This window comes from Sceloporus occidentalis, unplaced genomic scaffold, assembly GCF_023333645.1.
Source record: "Sceloporus occidentalis isolate IW3139 unplaced genomic scaffold, rSceOcc1.0.p SCAF_1, whole genome shotgun sequence".
In the NCBI taxonomy this organism is placed as follows: Eukaryota; Metazoa; Chordata; class Lepidosauria; order Squamata; family Phrynosomatidae; genus Sceloporus; species Sceloporus occidentalis.
In genome coordinates, this window is record NW_028316981.1 from 161,273,619 (window position 1) to 161,291,716 (window position 18,098).

The 18,098-nt window shown below is 43.0% G+C and overlaps 1 protein-coding gene across 2 annotated transcripts; it reads right to left on the reverse strand.

Annotated features, from left to right (window-relative positions):
- Nucleotides 1-2,260: 2,260 nt before the first annotated feature.
- LOC149322555 (inositol polyphosphate 1-phosphatase-like) lies at nucleotides 2,261-16,606 on the reverse strand. 2 transcript variants are annotated; one of them, XM_089479688.1, is made up of 6 exons: nucleotides 16,536-16,606; nucleotides 13,780-14,056; nucleotides 11,598-11,658; nucleotides 10,089-10,289; nucleotides 8,558-8,732; nucleotides 2,261-6,699 (listed from the first exon to the last, which is right to left on the reverse strand). In XM_089479688.1, exons 2-6 carry the CDS (start codon nucleotides 13,981-13,983, stop codon nucleotides 6,204-6,206), a joined length of 1,137 nt encoding a protein of 378 aa, XP_089335814.1. In that variant the 5' UTR covers nucleotides 13,984-14,056; nucleotides 16,536-16,606; the 3' UTR covers nucleotides 2,261-6,203. The 2 variants fall into 2 exon arrangements, with proteins under 2 accessions (XP_089335814.1, XP_089335821.1); XM_089479695.1 differs by lacking the exon at nucleotides 16,536-16,606 and adding an exon at nucleotides 15,755-15,793.
- Nucleotides 16,607-18,098: the final 1,492 nt, after the last annotated feature.

Sequence of the window (18,098 nt, forward strand, 5' to 3'; positions counted from 1 at the left end):
CTTCTCATGCAACCCTATAGTCAACATGTGCTTGTGTTATTTTTGTCCTCCCCTTTTTAAAAAGTAGTATCCCAAAGGGTGTGTTTGTAGATAGATACAAATCTGTTCTGAATGTTCTGAATCTTCCTCCCTATTCAAGCCATATTTAGCTACAGAAGCGGGTGAGGTTGGGATCAGGGCCTTTCTATGGACTCTGTGTAGAGACGGGGCCCTACAATACACAACTACCTTAGTTCCATTTTATGGAATCCTAGGATTTACAGTTCAGGGAGGAGTACTTACAATTCTCTGGTGCTTCAAGCTAAATTACAAGTTTCAGGATTCCAGTTAAAGTAGAATCATAGTGCTATAATTGTGTAGCAGCACGAAAGGGATGCAGCTTCATTTCTCCCAGAATGGCTTCCAGCATAGCTGCTGATTACAATAATAGCTGCTGTTAAATAAAAACAGATACATGAGTTTGCCTTTTCCTCTTCCCTTCCCTTCCCATCCCCCTTTCCTTTTGTGCCATGCCATTCAGATCAGCACCTTGATTTTATAGATCACATGTACATTGTTCCAAGATCTTTTCGATTGAAGAACAGAACCTCTTATGATTTGTGACATATGGACAGTCTCCAGAGCCACGAGGAGCAAACATCCCGTTTTGTAAAATATATTTCAAAGAAAAAGAAAAGAAGAGTATCAGGAACTAAATAATGTCAATGCTGAATTGTGTGCTTGCATGGCATACATACAATTTCCCCAACATCATTAGCAGGAAAAGAAATAAAACCCAAGTTGTCCCTTATCATGCTATCCATAAGTGTGTTTCTATAGAAGTTCTGTTCTCTTTTTTGTAAAGGAAACTTATGACAGATCTGATGACACCCACCTTTTTGTGAAGTCAAAGGCTTTCATAGCCGGCATCCATAGTTTTTTATGGGTTTTTCGGGCTATGTTGCCATGTTCGAGATGAGTTTATTCCTGATGTTTCACCAGATGCCAGCCACAGATGCTGGCGAAACATCAGGAATAAACTCTTCTTGAACATGGCCGCATAGCCCAAAAAACCCACAAAAAAACTATACCCACTTTTTTGTTACTAGCCTCACAGTTTAAAGAGAAAATACATCAAGTTAAAAAAAGAAACAGGCTGGCTGGGCTTTTCATATTATTAAACACTCAGTCATCATGGGTGAAAGCTACCCAGATGGCAATAAGGTATCAGCATTGTAAGAGCCATTGCTCCATCTGGTGGCATTAGTGTAGATTAGCAGGAATTCAGAATAGGAAATAAGTGACCTAACGTAAGGGTTCCAAACAATCCTGTTTCTTTTGCTCAGAGAGGGTGATTGTTGTTAGTAAGCCAGGCACAAAGTCAGCATCTACTTCTACTGTCCTTGGCATTTTTAGAAAACTAGGCACAATGCCAGAGTGCTTTTCTCCAAGAATGGAAAGAGACTTTGAAGGTCATTGTCAAGGTCGTATAGCACTGGACACTGCCTGTTCCTTTCCATTGGCATTGTCTGTTCAGTTATGTTTGGAATCAAGCTGCAAAGACCAATATTCTTTGCACATCTACCTGGGAATGCTGCTGCCACACTGCCGAATTAATGCAGTCTGACACTGCTTTAACTGGCATGGCTCCATATTATGGAATCCTGGGATTTGTAATTTGTTGTGGCACCAGAGCTCTGACAGAGACCGCTAACTACAAATCCCAGAATTATATAGCATTGAGTCATTTTAAACAGCGTAAACCTGCTTTAATTTTTTTTAGTGCAGATGCAGCCCTAGTTTCACTAAACACAAAAGCATTTACATCTGAGTGGACATGTATATGTTTGCATTGTAACCATACATGCTGGAAAATCCTGGGTGCTATTGTCCAAAAAATAACATTTCCAAGGGTTGCCTCAAACTGTACACTAAACCAAGACATGGGAATGTTACTTTTGGGGCTAAATCCCCATATTTCTTAGATAACGTGGCTATTGTAGTTTTAGTTTGCCATCCTATTATTTAAAACATTACATTTATATTTGGTTCGGTGATGGTTGTAAAATTCCTTTGAGAACGTTATGAAAATGTAGAAAAAAATTATTGTAGGTAATGTGAAGCTGAAGGCTTTCACGGCCGGCATCCACAGTTTTTTGCCAGCCATAGATGCTGGCGAAACGTCAGGAATAAACTTTTCCTAAACATAGCCCGAAAAAAACCACAAAAAACTACTGTAGATAAATTTCCATAACAGACAAAAAACTGGCATTTACAGTAGTTTTCCAAATATATCGTTTATTAGTCAGCATATTATGTTATATTTAAAACTGTATTCCAGATATACTGATTGAAAACAAAATAAAACCAGCAAATATTCTATGCAATTCCAATTTTAGGTACATGTTATTGTTATAATACTACTATAAAAAACACAAATAAAAAACAAGACTTTTAAAAAGTACATATTGTGCCCCAAGGCAACTCATATTTATGGACATTTTATGAAATGCATAAAGTTGAACAACTGCACTTTCATGTTCTTATCTCAAATATTTGAATCTACCCATTCCTTATTTTATGTTGAAAAAGCATCTTTCAGTGCTGAAAGTAACACAGCTTCACTTCTGCCTGCCCTTTTGGCCAATGTTTGAACTTTTTTCCCCTTTTGTAGGGATTTTTGTGGGTTTGGGGAGTTCTGGAGGGTTGTTGGAAACAAAGTATTGCATTTGCAGGCCATTTGAGTGGCTTTTTTCTGGATTTTAAGAGAAAATATTGCCTCAAAATCAGCCCCAAATTTTAAAAATAGTTTCTAAGGACACAGTTAGGGGTAACATACAATCTGCCCTGCACACTCAGGTCCTCTGGGAAAAATTTACTACAACCATCACAAACTTGGCTGGCTGCAGTTACCCGGAGGACCTTCTCCTTTGCCGTTCTCAAGTTATGGTATGGCCTGTGGAAGAGATTTGGAATATTGCTAATCTAGACTGCTTTAAAAAAGCAGTCAAGATGGATATCTTCCAGCAGGCCTTCCCAGATTAGCATCTTGGTCTCCTCCCATCGACTGCCTGCTTTCTTTTAATAATTTATTTTAATAATTTAATTGTATTGTTTTTATTGCAATTGGTGGGTTTGTGGGATATTGTGTTTTATTGTATTTTAATGTTCTTTTAATGTTGTCAGCCGCCTCGATCTAATTGGAGAGGCGGGGTATAAATAAATTATTATTATTTATTATTATTATTATTACCAAGGGCCCTATGTGGAGCTTCACCCCATAACTGAGTTGGGGTGTCCATGTGGGTCTCCCTCTCTCCCTGGTTCTGATCTAACCACTAGAACACCTAGTTGAAGAAGCATCCAATTCTTATGGTAATTTGTGGGGAAGGGTTTAGCAGCAGCTCTAGCCTTCCCGCAAACCCAAAACTTCAAATATATCCTACCAGCCTGCTATGTGACTCCCCTTTCGTTAGAGGTCCAAGAAAGGTGGCCATTTACACATCAAAAAAGAGCACAAATTTGTGTGATATTGCATATGCTCATTCTTGTATATGTCAGAGCCAGCACTGTGGTTTAGTAGCTTGAGTGTTGGATTAGGACTCTAGGAAACCAGGGTTCAAGTCTCTCCTTTAGGTGACCTTGGACAAGTCATACTCTCTCAGCCTTAGAGGAAGGCAAGGGCAAACCCCTCCAAACAAATTCTGCCAGGAAAACCCCATAATGACCTTAGGGTTGCAAGTATAAGTCAGAAATTATTTGAAGGCTCACAACAACAACAACAACAACAACATTTATGTATACAGATGGAAAATTAGAAATGAGTTTTAATAATTTGAACAGAATTACAATGCATCTTACTCAAGTGGGGAAGACTGTGGTTTAGTGGTTTGGGTGTCTGCTGAGTCTTCTGTTCAGGGGCTCACTGTGAATGGGTAATGTCCAGATTGCTTCTTTACCCTTTTCTTACAATTCTTCATCTTTAAATTAGAATCTCAAGACTGGAGCTTCTTCTCCAGTCCTCAGGATGAGGAATCTCAGGGGAAGAGCACTGCCTTGAAAATGTTGTATATATAATTTTCCCTGATTTGTTAGACTTGGGATCCTTTCAACACTATATTATTATACAGTACCACTATGATTACTCTTTAACTTCCATGGGAGCATCCTGTGGGATCCTGACATTTGTAGTCTGGGAAAGCACTGGAGTTCTCTGCCTGAGAATCCTAAGTTCCATTCTATTGCTGCTCCAATTTCCTGAGTGCAGATGAGGCAGGATATAAATAAATTTTATTAATTTTTATTATTATTATTCCCCAACTGCAAATCCCAAAATTTCATAGGACGGAACCATTGCAGTTCAAGTAGAGCTACAATACTATAATTCTGTAATGTAAAAGGGCCCTTGGTATTTTTTTTATTCTAATGGCATACTCCATGCAGTTATGGTTGATGCTTAATGTGACATGCTTAATGATATTGTCATTCTAGACTCCCTAGACAACCCCATCTGTGGCCAAAAAGGGGTGAATAGCCTCTGCTGACCTTTTAAATAGATTGCAGAAATTAATATAACCCCCCTGCTTTGCAAAACCAGAAGTGGTTATTTATTCATTTATTTTGCAATTTTGGCAGTCCACGGAGCTCTCAGAAGTTTCCAAGAGAAGAAAATTGGAGTCATGATAATTACCGACCCATGGGGACAAAAGCTGGACAGATTATGGCTTTGTCCCTCCTAATGGAATGCTTTTCCTGATGCTGCTTGCCTGTTTTGAAGATATATTTCGAAACCACAAGGGCTGCTTTAAAAAGAATACAGTGCTCTCCAGGAATCTGCTCTAATTAATCTGCATATAACTCCAGAAATAAAGAATTGCAAAAGATCAACTGTAAGATTGCAATTTTCTGGAACCATATGTCCAGAATCACAGTACACATTCACACAGTATATTTATATTTCTTTTGTTCCAAAGAGTCCTCAGGGATTTTCTATTAGCCTAGTGCTCCACCCAAGAACCTATCTATATGGTTGGAGATCAGGCTATTTGGATGACAGTATCTTCCTATATAAGCTTGTCAGTACTCTTAAGATCTTTGAGGGAGGCCATTCCCTCAGTCCTACTTACCTTCCCAGGGACATGTAGTGGGAACAATGGAAAGGGCAGCTTGGTGACTGCTCCCAGGTTTGGGACTCCTTCTCTAGGAGAAAACTCCTTTCTTCTGTCCTTCTGCCAGCAAGTGAAAACTGTTGTATTCCAACAGACATTTAGGAGTTGACCTAAATGGGATTCTAATGGTGTGCTGATTTGTTGATTTTTATCTTCTTCATTAAGTTTTAAATACTTTTAATTCCATTGTAGTTAGCTTAATTCTCCTTAATTACATTTTAAAAAATAACTTTTATATGTTTATTGATATACCTGCATTTACTTTAATCTGTATTTGACTTAATTTTTGCAAGCTGCCTTGAGTCCCAGGATTGGGAAAAAGGCAGAATATAAACAAACAAATAATAACAATGAAGAAATACCATCTCCAGGGTTTCCTGTTAGAAAGGAGGTCTTAAACCAGCTAAATAGAGCTGTGGTTTAGATACTCCCTACATAGAGGAAAGGACCTAAAAGCCATCTAGTCTTTCTTTCTAGCACAAAGCAGGTCTATCCATTTATGAACCTCTAAAAGAAAAAAGCTACATAATCCAGTTACTGTGTGTCACAGCATAGAAGGCAAAAGCACCACAGAAACTTTGCTTCTTTAGCAAACGGTGTAAAATGAATTTCATATAATATGAAATTGGAATAGTAGCATACTGTCAAGATTCTAGAGACAGTGAGGGCTAAAGTAAATATTAATGGAAATCCTGTAATAGTACCAGTGCATCCTTCCTCTGTTATTCATAATGTGTATTACTCACACACAAGAGGACTAATATATCAACAAAGATGGTTGGGCAACTGAAATTCCATCTCACTGCCTAGCCTGCATTGGAAGCAATGTTTTCACTGTTTCCAACAGCACAGAAAAGGCAAATGGCACAGGCATTTGGTTCATGCCAACCACTACCCCATGGTGACATCTCATCTCTATCCATAAATAGAATGAATTGGTCCTGTGGGATCTAAGGAATTTGGAGTCATAAAGTTCCTTGCCTGGTGTTTGGTTTCTTCCCCTTCATGCAGAGATGAGGAGCCCTGACCAACTCATGCCCACCCGGAGAAGAAGCTTCAGAAAGTGTCCATGGCTGCTACGAGAGTGACCATCACAGCCTCCAGGTGCTCTTGGTAGACGTAGGCCACAAGACCTCCTTGGTTGGCCCAGCGCTCAGCACCCACAGAGCCCTCCACTGGTTTGTTGTAGGTCAGTTCAGGAAGCTGTTTGTGTTGTCCAGCCTGCCATGCCTGCAAGGCCTGTCTAAGATCCACAATGCCTCCGCCAAGGGCTCTCAAAATGGCATGGGGCCCACAAGAGTCCCATTTGAAGGTGCTGCCTTCTGAGAGCACGTATGCATCTGCAAGGCCCAGAGCTACGCACAGCATCTTGTATCCAGCCCCCGAGGCAAAGCAGAGCCGCTCTCCATAGAGAGGGGCCAGAGTCTTCTGCAGTGCTGGTTTCTCATTGCTGCTTAGCACCACACGGGGGGAAGGTTGTAGCAGGGGCTGGCTGAGAGAGCTCAAGTTGGTGCCTTCATAGGAGATGCCCCAGTGATATTTGCTCTGCCACCTGCAAAGGAGGGGGAAAAACAGTCAGTGAATACTTCTGAGGAAATGCAACAAAGCTTTGGCAAAGTTTTTTGGACTACCAGACTCCCCCTTGCTTTGAGGTTTCAGGAATTGTAATCCAAAGCAGTCTCTTTTCCAAACTTTGAAAAATACTCACAATTCATGAAATTAATACAGTTGGCACTTTCTATCTGCTGGGATTCAGTTCTGGACCCCCCCATCCCCATGGATAGCAAAATCTATGGGACTTGAAGTCCCATTCTTCTCAATGGTATGTGACTGTGTTGGCACAGCCATGTGCACGGGCTGCCATTGGGAACAATGGGGTAGGCCTTTTAAGGATGCTCCAGCCTGTGGATGGCAAGCCGGGGGAATGGGAGAGCCAACTGTAATCAATGGATAGGATAGCAACTGAGCTGCCATTCTTGCTATCAGCCATGTGAGGCAGAGCCATCCCATCATTTGATGCAGCCAAAAAACCAACATGGAAAAGGAGCCTGGGTAACAGGAGGAGAGGAGGAGAATAAAGAAATGAGTAGCAAATGAGAATCATGTTCAGGGACCAGGTCCATGGGCTTTTTAAAACAGTTTCTGTTTAAGAACTGGACTGTTTGTGTGTAGCAAAGTATATCATTCTTGGATGTAACACCAATGTGTGCTCTGATGTACTTGGTGAGACTGGATTTGGTCTGTATGGGCTCCCTGTGCTAGTGCAGGAGATAATTCAGAGAATCCCAGGTGAGAAAGGAACAACTTCTTAAAAACAAACTTTCTCTTGGTCAGGCATCATCACAAGGTCACTTGGTGAGGACATGAGAGAGTGCCTTCTCACTGGTTACTCTCACCCTCTTGAATTCCCATTCACAGGAGGCTAGGGAGGTCCCCTCCCTACTTGCATTTTGCCGGCAAGCAAAAACTAAGCAGGATTTTAATATGTAATTGTGCCAGGGAGCCTTTTTTAATTGTGTGTTTTATTTATTTGTTAATTTTTGCAAGTTTTAAAATATTGTTTTAATTGTGACTATTTTAATTGTTTTTAAAAATTGCATTAGTAGATTTTAATTTATTTCCTTCTGTGAGTTTCCATGGGTTTTAATCCAGGAGAAAAGTGGCATATAAAATAAATAAATTAATAAATAAATAGAAAATTTGACAGTATTAAGGTTTGGGCCAGGCCAAGATATTTCACTGCCTGAGGTAAAGGACACAGTGTTAGTCTCCCCGCCCCCCTCCACATATACAAATAATTTTTCAGCAACCATGATATTGTCCTCCATCACTCTGGAGGTCAACAAGTTAGTTCAGGGGCACAAGTCTTGCCATGAGGCCCACATACTGTTCTGTCCTCCAACAACAGGAGACAATCAGAGGACTCAAGAGGAATGGCTGGGTGGCTGCTACTGATACCTGCCTGAGCACTTGATGCATTCTGTCCAGTGGCAGAGCTGGCCCTGAATCAGAATGTGCAAAGCCTGTCCTGTCTTGTGAGCCATCCTGGGTCCCACTCATATATAAATGAAATAAATAAATGTAACTAACTAACTAACTAACTAACTAACTAACTAATCTCTCTTGTGTGCATTGCAAAGTGTTTGTGGAAAAAAAGAGAGAAATCCTGTGATGTGTGGCATAGTGGTTTGAGTGCTGGACTATGACTCTGGAGACGAGTTTGATTCTCATCTTGGCCATGAAACCCACTGGGTGACCTTGGGCAAGTCACATTCTCCCAGCCTCAGGGGAAGGCAATGGCAAACCTGCTCTGAACAAATCCTGCCAAGAAAACCCCATGATTGGTTTGCCTTAGGGTCACCATAAGTTGCAAATGACTTGATCACACACACAACAACAGCTGTCATTACCTGTGTGTTTGAAGCTCTTCGTGGAAGAAGGGCTCATTGATGATGCCCAGGACAGGTTCTCCTGAATGACGGTTGTACACTCCAATAAGCACCAGTGCTGAGCGAAGCCCAGATGGGAAGATACCATCCACTGGCATTACATTGCCTCGTCCACGGATGTACTGATTGGTGGAATCTAAAGAGAGAGAACCCATGAGATTAAAGTTCTTTGACTTAGTAGAGCTTACACCTCACATACAAAAAATCCTGGAGTCAATCTTAGGCATCTTTAATTTAAAGAAAAGGCAAGGGATGATGGGAAACACCTCTGCCTGAAAGCCACTTTCAGTTAGAGTAGACAATACTAGAGCAGAGAGGCAGGTGAATGGATCTGGTACAAGGCAGTTTCCCACAGTCAGCAAGAAGTGATATGGAGGCCACTGATGAATTGATTTCATTAATTCTCCACCCCACACTATTGGATCAGTCAAAGATAAAAGGGAAAAGCTTTGTACCCAAGGCTCCTAATCGTGCAAAACCAGAGTAAAGTGCTAGAGCATTTGCTTTGCATATAGAATACGAGTGGTAGGGATAAGAGTGCAGCCCTCCACATGTTTATGGACTGCACCTCCCAACAGCCCTAGCCACGAAAGTCAATGCTGAGGAATGGTGAAACTTGTAGTGTAATAACAGGGAGGGCTACATGGTTCTCATCCCTGATATAGAAGACCCATGGTCATTCTCTCCAATGAAAGGACCATCTGACCAGTGAATGCACAACTGACATGTGGTTTCAAGTAATCACAAATCCCTGACAAGTGAACTTGTATGATATGCTTCTCCAAACATCTTTTCACTACATTCACCAGCTATATTTGTAGGGTTGAGACTTTTTCAAAACACAATTTAAATATTATTCTTAAAATTTTAGATATATTGTATGACTCCCATATCTTCAGGGGTTACATTCCAAGCCCCCCCCCCCCCCCCCCCAATAGATACCTGAAACCAGCCCTACTATTTTAAATTAGACAAATGACATCTGGCTCACATACCATAGAATCACACTAGGGGATCTAGAAATGCATAGAGAGAACATTTTTTTTTCAGACATGGATGAGTGAAACTGTAGATACTGAATCCACGGATATGGGGGTCATACTCTATTCCTATCTAATGCAACATGCAAACAAATACAATGCATGAAGAAACCCATAGGAAACTAAGGCAGCAAGGTTGGGAGAAAACATCTGACTGTGATATAGAAGTGCTACCATGAAAGCAGACAATACTGGACTTTATAGACCAATGATCTAATTTAATGTAAAAACAGCCCCTCTCTTATATAATCTGAGTTTTCAGGTTCAGAATGCATTCTCTGGGACAGGAGTGAGGAACATGTAGCTTTCTAGATGTTACTGAACTCTCTCCCATGGTAGCTCACCACTGCCATGCCAGGTCAGATGTTCCCCATCCATGTTGCAACCTGAAGCCACATTTCCTGGTACTTTCTAGTGCCTCGTATAGCAGCTCTGCTCACCAGGTGACTTACCTATGGGGTCAATCCACACAGCCATGTTTTCTGTGGAGATTGTCACAGCCACATCATCCAGGACTGGGTCTGAAAGCACTACCTCCTGATGAACAGCAGCAGCTAACAGCTCGGCAGCTGTCAGGTTCCGATCCAGAATTTTTTGCAGCAAGGCAGCCGTGTCCTTTTGGGCGGGACAAACCTGGACCACCACAGTCTCCCCTACAAGACACATAAAGTTCAGTAGACTAGACAGCTCTTCCTTAGACTCCAGCCTGGGCAAACAGATGATGTCCTCAATTGTAGGGTAAAAATAGGCAACTGGTAACCTGCAGGCTGGACTAAAACCCTATTTGGTCTGGCGAGTCTACCTCTGTGGAAAAGGATTCAATGATTGCCTTTGTGTTTTTTTTATAACATACACCATATGAAAAATTGTTTTCAGGCATTTCTGGGAGAAATATTTCAGACCTGGCTCTTGAGGGATACTATTTAAGAGCTACACAAAGCCACTGAATGGGTTCATCTGGAGTTTTTGAGTATGTTCTCCTCAGTATGCTAATTAACATATCTACTTCATATGCACATCTGCAGAGAGTAAGGCAGTGGATGTACTGCATTGGTGCCTGGCTTAAACAGTGGACTGAATAAGGAACAGATCTGCAGCCTAGAGGTTTTAGACCCAATACTGTCAGTTGAGGCACAGGTGGAGTCAGTGTCTTCTTTTACCAGTGATGGTTAGTAGCCCAGATATGCTATGATGGACAGCAGTAGAAAGATCTTCATATGTGCACTCATTTTCAGCACTGCAACTTCAAGTGATATTAACAGCCTGATCCCAAGCATTTTTATTCATTTTCTCAAATTACAACATACTGATTGTAAGTCCTGAGTAAGTAAGATCATGAACCTGCTCATAACCTGAGATCAAAATCTGATCCCTTCCTCAAAGCATCTCCTTCGACAGAAGTTTGGAGGTTGGTGGTAAGAGTGAGGGATTAGGGTGTAAACGCCATTCCCCTTGGCCTTTACACCCTAATCTCTTTGTCACTACATTAAGCCATTTCTCTACTCCATGTTGTTTTGATGGGATATGATTGCTCACTTTTTAAAGATCAGCATTATCCCATTCAATAACCCACATGATTTGTTATGGAGGGAAGAACATAGATATCCATAACGGGTACATTGTTTTATTATTCATGTTTTCAGCTTCTTGTACCTTTATATTAACTGTAACATACCAGTGCAAATACACTGGAACAAGAAATCCAAACAGAACAGGAAATGTCAGTTTTTTTAGAAGAGTTTTTTACTGAAGAAATAGAGCTTAGAAGTGAGAGAAGTGGCAAACTTCATAGAGCAGAGGGACCAGTTTCAAGCATTAAGCTTGAGTTTTAGGCTGAGTTGTAGGACACGAGAATCAATAACTGATCCAGCGAGATAATGTTGAGAGAGAAGATCAAGGATCCAGGAGAGGACAGACATAGTTTTCCTTCCCTTTCAGTGCTCAAGGCTATCATTACTCACCAAGGCCATTTTCAAATTTGTTGGACTCTTCACCAAGAATATGATCTTGCAGCTCTGGGAACTGGTGGCAGAAACAATGGAAAAATTGAAGGAAGGAAGAGTGAAATTGAACTGAACAGGAAGAAAGTGAAAGTTACTTTGTCATACTAATGAGTCCAAATTCCTCAACCAGGAAGCTCTAGCTGACTCACCCTACTCCCTGCATTCTGAAGTGAGCAAATGCTGAAAGGCCAAGATTGAGTCTGAGAGTGGAGACAGCTCCACCCATACACACCCCAAGACTGCCTGCAAAAAGCTTTTTAAGCTCATCATTTCCAGTGGGATACAAAGGTGGCCATGGTCTCTGCCTGTATCTTTGCTGTCCAAAAGGACAACCAAGGATTCTGAACTGTCCTCAGCCCTGCGAGAGAGGCTCTTAGGGATAATCTCCCTTTATGTACTTCAATAGCTTGCGGGAAGCAATAGCTTCACATACACACTAGGATGAGCAGAGGAGGGGAGGCAAACTCTCAGAGAGAATCTCTGGTGACACAGGAATGAATGAGCCAAAGAGCCCTTTACCAATAAAAATGGCTGAGTCTCAAACCAAGGGAGGCCTTTGGGATAAGGATATTTATGTTAGTGGCCAGACAGCAGCCCCAGAAACCAGACAGAGGGTTGATTGCTGGTCCACCCGTTCCCTCCTAAATATAGGCCTGTGTGTGATGTGTGCATATGCATATTTGCCCTAATACAGCAGTAGTCAAATAACTGGTCTTGCTGTAAAATACCACCCTGACTTCTGTAACCACCTCCATTCACTTAAACTACTTGGCTTTGCAGTTCTTCAGTTCTTCCCCAACCCCAGTGTGTGGGTGTGCACAGGAGGGGGGGGGGGGGAGGAAATTCACAGCCACTTCCTTGAGGCCAACCAAGGGAGGTGTGACTCAGAATACCCCCCCTTAACCATTTCAAATCTCATTTCAACCATGAATGATTACATTATCTCTGGCAAGGCAGTATCTCTTTCAGCTTTAGCCCTGACCCATCCCCACCAGCCCACCTGAAATGTGGGTTAATTACTGGCATAGTCACAGGGTTAGTTTTCCAAATGCAACAGTAGAGGCTTCTCGAGAAATTAAATGTTCTCTGCCTAATAAGGTAACCTCATAAAGGAAAGAGGCAGCCCAGATCTCAAAGGACATACCTTTTTGTGTTGCTAATGGAGTTTAACTTTTATTTCCTAGACTTTAAGACTTTTTGTCTCCAAGAAAGGGAGGAATGGCCTCTGCTTACATAGCAGAGAACATATTATTTTGAGAACAATAACACAATCATCTTGTCAAAATATAGGTCTATGACTCTAGCATCATCATATTTTTCTTTCTCCTGTATGATTTTAACACTTTTGCCTAATGAATAAGCTAGTGGAGCACTGAAGGCATACATCATGCATTTTATACATTTTGGATGATCCAATAAAGATATTGCTGTTTTGTGGATTTTGGATGTTATTGTACAGGCTTATTTTGAGGATTATTAAGATAATTGTGTGAAGAGCCTAGAATACATGCAACACACTGTACAACTCTATGGATGAAGGAACATCCCAGTCTGTTGAGGGGGAATGTGACAATATCTTCTATTGCCCATCACCACTTGGCAATGCTTGCTAGAGATGCTGGCAGATGTAGTCCAGTACCATTTGGAGAACCACACCATCCCCACCCCTGTCCTAAGTGCACAGGTGTTGGAACCATTGCTGGTAAAGCCCCTTGTTTTCCATCACAAGGTGTAGCTCAGTCCCACATCCTAAGCATGCTGTGATAAGTGGTGGCTGGTGGCAGCCATGTCAGTGAGGTGGTGATTGGGCTCTGGGCTTTAGTTTGAACTTTAAAGGAGCTGTCCCCTGCTTTGAGGATTTGGAGGTTGTCACCATGGGATAGCATCATCACAGTTCAGAATAAAACCAAGCAGATTCACTGCCCAATTAACAAGGAATTCACCACCCATCATTGGACAAGTGGTGCATCCACTCAATTTAGTCAGTGGAAAAGGGGAAGAGAATTATACGATCACCACCAAGAGGCAGAGGGCACTGTTCCTCTTGCACTAACAGCCACCCCAACCTTGACTCAGAATTGCTAGATAACCCATTGTGACATTTCCTTCAGGGATCAAGGGCTCTTTGCCCAGCATGTACCTCCTTTCCCACATCATGCTTGATGACCTCTTGGATTAGCACATCCGCCAAGGTCTTGAAGTCCTGCACAAACTTCTTGTTCTTTTCTGCCCCTCGCTTCTCCTCAATGAGCAAGCTGAAGAGTGCTTCCTCCTGGCGACACAGCTGGGCAATGCGGGCAGCCTTCTCTGAAGCAGCAAGTAGGCTCTTCAGAAGAGCAGCCATGGTGTAAGATAGTGCTACTCAAATGGGTGGTCTCTGGACCAGTGCTGGTCCCTGAGCAGTTGGCTGTCAGTCCCTGGGAAGAAAAAAAAAACAACTGTAGGGAAGGGGCACGAATATTTGCTTTTATCATATAAAAGCTAAAATGGCAAATATTAAGGGGAGAAAAGATGTGCCATCGAGACATGAAACCATGGCAATCCTGGGAACGGAGGCAAGAGAAAGAGAAGAAGAGTAAGAAAAAGATTCACTGATGAAAAGGAAATTGGGTCCTCTCTTTGGTGGTGTTAATATGGGGTCATGCAGAGAAAACAAATGTGGCAAGAAGGCACAGTGTAGTTTCTTTCCCAATCATAGAATCATAGAATTGTAGAGTTGGAAGAGACCCCAAAGGCCATCCAGTCCAACCTCCTGCCATGCAGGAAATCACAATCTAAGCATCCCTGACAGATAGCCATCCAGCCTCTGTTTAAAGACCTCCAAGGAAGGAGACCCCACCACACTCCAATTGCTACTAGGATTCCTCTTAATAGCAGTTAATTGGAAAAGAAACCCCACTGTGCCTTCTGACTCTGAAGTCCAGGGTTTGATTTTGGCCATGAAACCCACTGGGTAAGTCACATGCTCTCAGCCTCAGGGGAAGGCAATGGCAAACTCCCTCTCAAGAAACTTGTCAGCATGGGGCTCCCTCTAGGACTTTGGGAGACTAGGGTTCGAATCCTGGGGGTGACCTTGAGCAAATCTCACTCTCTCAGCCCCAGAAGATGGCCAGGGCAAACCTCTCTCTGAAGGCAGGCAACATCAACAACGAGGCACCAGAACTCTCCAACAGGCTGAATTCCTCCCCAGACTACAAATCCCAAGATTCTGCCATGGCAGTTAAGGTGGTGTCAAGATGCTTTAATTCTGCAGTGTGGAGGCACCCTTAGTTTATAGAAGTTAACTTTTTAATTTTAGCCACCTGACTCTGTCCTATAGGGTCCTGGAGTTTGTAGTTTGGTGAGGCAAACCCACACAAACCCCCCTGGGTGACTTTGGGCAAAACACACTCTCTCATCCTTAAAAGCAGGTCATGGAAAACCCCTTCTTGAGCAAACCTTGTCAAGAAAACCCTATGATAGGTCAGAAAGGACTTGAAGGCGCAGTGGCCTCCCTAGGGTTGGTGTCACCTGATGCGGGAACTCATGGATCACCCCCTCCATTGACCTCCTCCTCCCACTTCACACCATATAGAACCTTTAGTAATGCTTTCATGCACTAACGTTACTCATAAATCGTAATTCCCATATATTGCTGTACGTACTGCTAATAGCTGTGACTTAAAACAACTAGCAAAATTAAAATTATACCTTCAGATTACAATATCATACGCACAACCTAAATGCATTTACATATGTGTAGTGACAATTTGGTTAAAATGTGATGGTTTTTTTTAAAAAAAATTAAAAGGATTTAAAAAAAATAAAACTTTAATTTAGTTTTTTTTAATTAAAAATTTTGAAATTTGAGATTTTAATTTTAAAAACTTCTGGATCCTCTCCTTTCTCCTTCCACTGAGCTTCACCCCACTTCCATCATCTCTTAATGCGTTTTAAAGGGAAGCAGGTGAATGCCAGGGTCTCCTTCTACCAAAAGGTAGGTGTCTGAGGAGCAGTGGTGTCACCTGGTGTGGTCAGTGATGCCACTGAGGCCAGGGGTCAGGAGGACTGGGGACCCACATCCCTGGCTTGGCCCCAAAGAGGCTCCCGGTGCCCTCCCTTGTGCCACGTCTCACCTTCATGGCACTGATGCTGGACCAGAAGCCTCCCCTTTGGTCCTTTCCCTCTTGGCCCCAGAGAAGCCAGGGAACAGCAGCAGAGCCAGCCTGGCCTAGTGCTTTGAGCGCTGGACTATGACTCTGGAGACCTGAGTTCGAATCCTGACTCAGCCAATAGGAGCCACTGGGTGACCTTTGGCAAGTCACACTCTCCCAGCCTCCTCAGAGGAAGGCAATGGCAACCCCCCTTCTGAACCAATCTGGCCAAGAAAACCCCATGAGAGAACTAGAAGGCACACAACACACACACACACAACACACAGAGCAGGCAGGGAGAGTGGCCTCCATTAAGCTGCCAAAAGCTTCAAGCCATGAGTTTCCATAGGGCCTTCGTAGGGAAGGAAGCTCCCAAACACACTGCTGAAATAATCCGGTTTGAGACTGCTTTAACTGCCCTGACTCAGGACTAGGGGATTCTGGGAAGTGTAGTTTTGTCAGACATTGAGCCTTCTCTGTCAGAGAGAGAGCTCTGGTGCCACAAGGAACTACAATTCCCAGGATTCCCCCTAGCACTGAGCCAGGGCCTCAAAATGAATTATTTCTGCAGTGTGTTTTGGAGCTTCGAAGATTCAGAAGTGGTTTTGCCGGTTGCTTCCCAGAGGACTTGAGGAGGGGGGTGATTCCTCGGCGGTCCCCCATCCGAGGGCTATCCAGGACTGGCCCTGCTTAGCATCCGGGATGAGCGGGGATCCCTGGTGCCTTTTAGGGGATGCAAAGTTCCCTTCCCTTCCCAGCTCACCTCCGCCTCTCCCCGGCTTCTTGGGCTCCTGGATGCTGGTGAATGCCTAGGTTGAGCAGCCCCAGTTCCTTCCAATGGAGGAGGAGGAGTCCTCCAGCCCTGGAGCATGTGATGATGCCAGGCTGCTCAGCCCCTTCGCTGGGCGGGGAAACCTCCAAAGCCTGGCCCTGGAATGGGCTTCTCTAGTCTCTCCCTCTCCCCCACTCCCAGGTTTAGCAAAGACATCAGCAGTAGCAGAGCAGGTTACAAAGCATCCTGAGCATAAAATGCTGTTTGAAAATACTGTGGCTGGCATCTTCAGAGATAGGCTGGCATGGAAGTGAGTGGGGTGTGTGTGTGTATGTATGTATATATACACACACATACATACTGTGTGACCCTAGGTTGGGAGGAGTGATTTCCGTGTTAATCTGAAGATGCCAGCCACAGATGCTGACAAAACGTCAGAAACAAACTACTAGAACATGGCAACATAGCCCCAAAAATCCACAAAAAAACTGTGGATGCCAGCCATGAAAGCCTTCGACTTCATGCATGTAAATCACTCCTTCCAACTCACCCAGTGTGTGTGTGTGTGTGTGTGTATGTGTGTGCGCACACCCCACTCTCTTCCATGCCAGCATTCTCTGAAAAGCCAGCCACAGATGCTGGCAAAATGTCAGGAATAAACATTTCCAGAACACGGTCACATAGCCTGAAAACCCCACAAAAAAACCCTTTGAGGTTAGGGTCTCGCTTTGTTTTTGTACCTTCAAGCTAGAGCACATCAAAGTTTGCATCCGCACTGCAGGAGTGATCCAGGTTCCATATCGCTTTCACTGCTCTGGCCAGGGTGACTGAAGGGCAAAGGAGGACAAGGTACCGCAGAATGGAGGACCTTCCAGAGGAAAAGGGACGGGGGAACATAACCAACTAAAGAGCTGAAAACATTTCTGTAAATATATACATTCACACTTCTTGGTCAGGCTCAGAATAGAGGACAATTTTGGAAATTCCTCCTGGACAGAAGGATACAATGTAGGCCATGTCCTGGAAAAGCAGGATGCCTGGTCACCCTCTTCTAAAGCTATCCAACATGAAGGCATTCTTGTTTTTTAATGTGCTAGGGACTGCCAACATATTTAGTTAGGCCCACTGGCTATAACTGTTTCTTTCCTGGAAACCAGTGGCTTGGTACTCACAATTAATTAGTGGATTGATATTGAAAATTAGTGGGCTGATGTTCACAAAAAGTAAATCAGTCTGAAATTCTCTTCCACACACCCCCCCCTTTTCATGCTGTGACAGACTAACGTGGCTATTTCTCTGAAAATGGCTAGTACAGTAAATAGAAAGGGCAGGCAGTTGCAACTTGGTGCCTCATTCTGGAAGCCATCCAGAAATAAGAACAAAATAGCTTGTTTGGTTTTTCAATGTTTTAGAAGCAGGTATGCATATACTGTATGTGGAAATTACTTTGAGCAGCTCCAGTTCCCTTCTATGAGATGGGTATCTTTTTTGTGTTTTGTGTTGGAAAATGTGTGCTTTGGCATTTAAGTCTAGGCTTCATTTGTGCCTTGCGGT

Coding starts and splice junctions, on each gene's coding strand:
- LOC149322555 (XM_089479688.1), bottom strand. CDS start 13,983: ATGGCTGCTCTTCTGAAGAGCCTACTTGCTGCTTCAGAGAAGGCTGCC. Junction 11,659..13,779: donor AGCATGATGTGGGAAAGGAG/GTACATGCTGGG, acceptor TTCTGCCACCAG/TTCCCAGAGCTGCAAGATCA. Junction 8,733..10,088: donor TGTGTGGATTGACCCCATAG/GTAAGTCACCTG, acceptor CTCTCTCTTTAG/ATTCCACCAATCAGTACATC.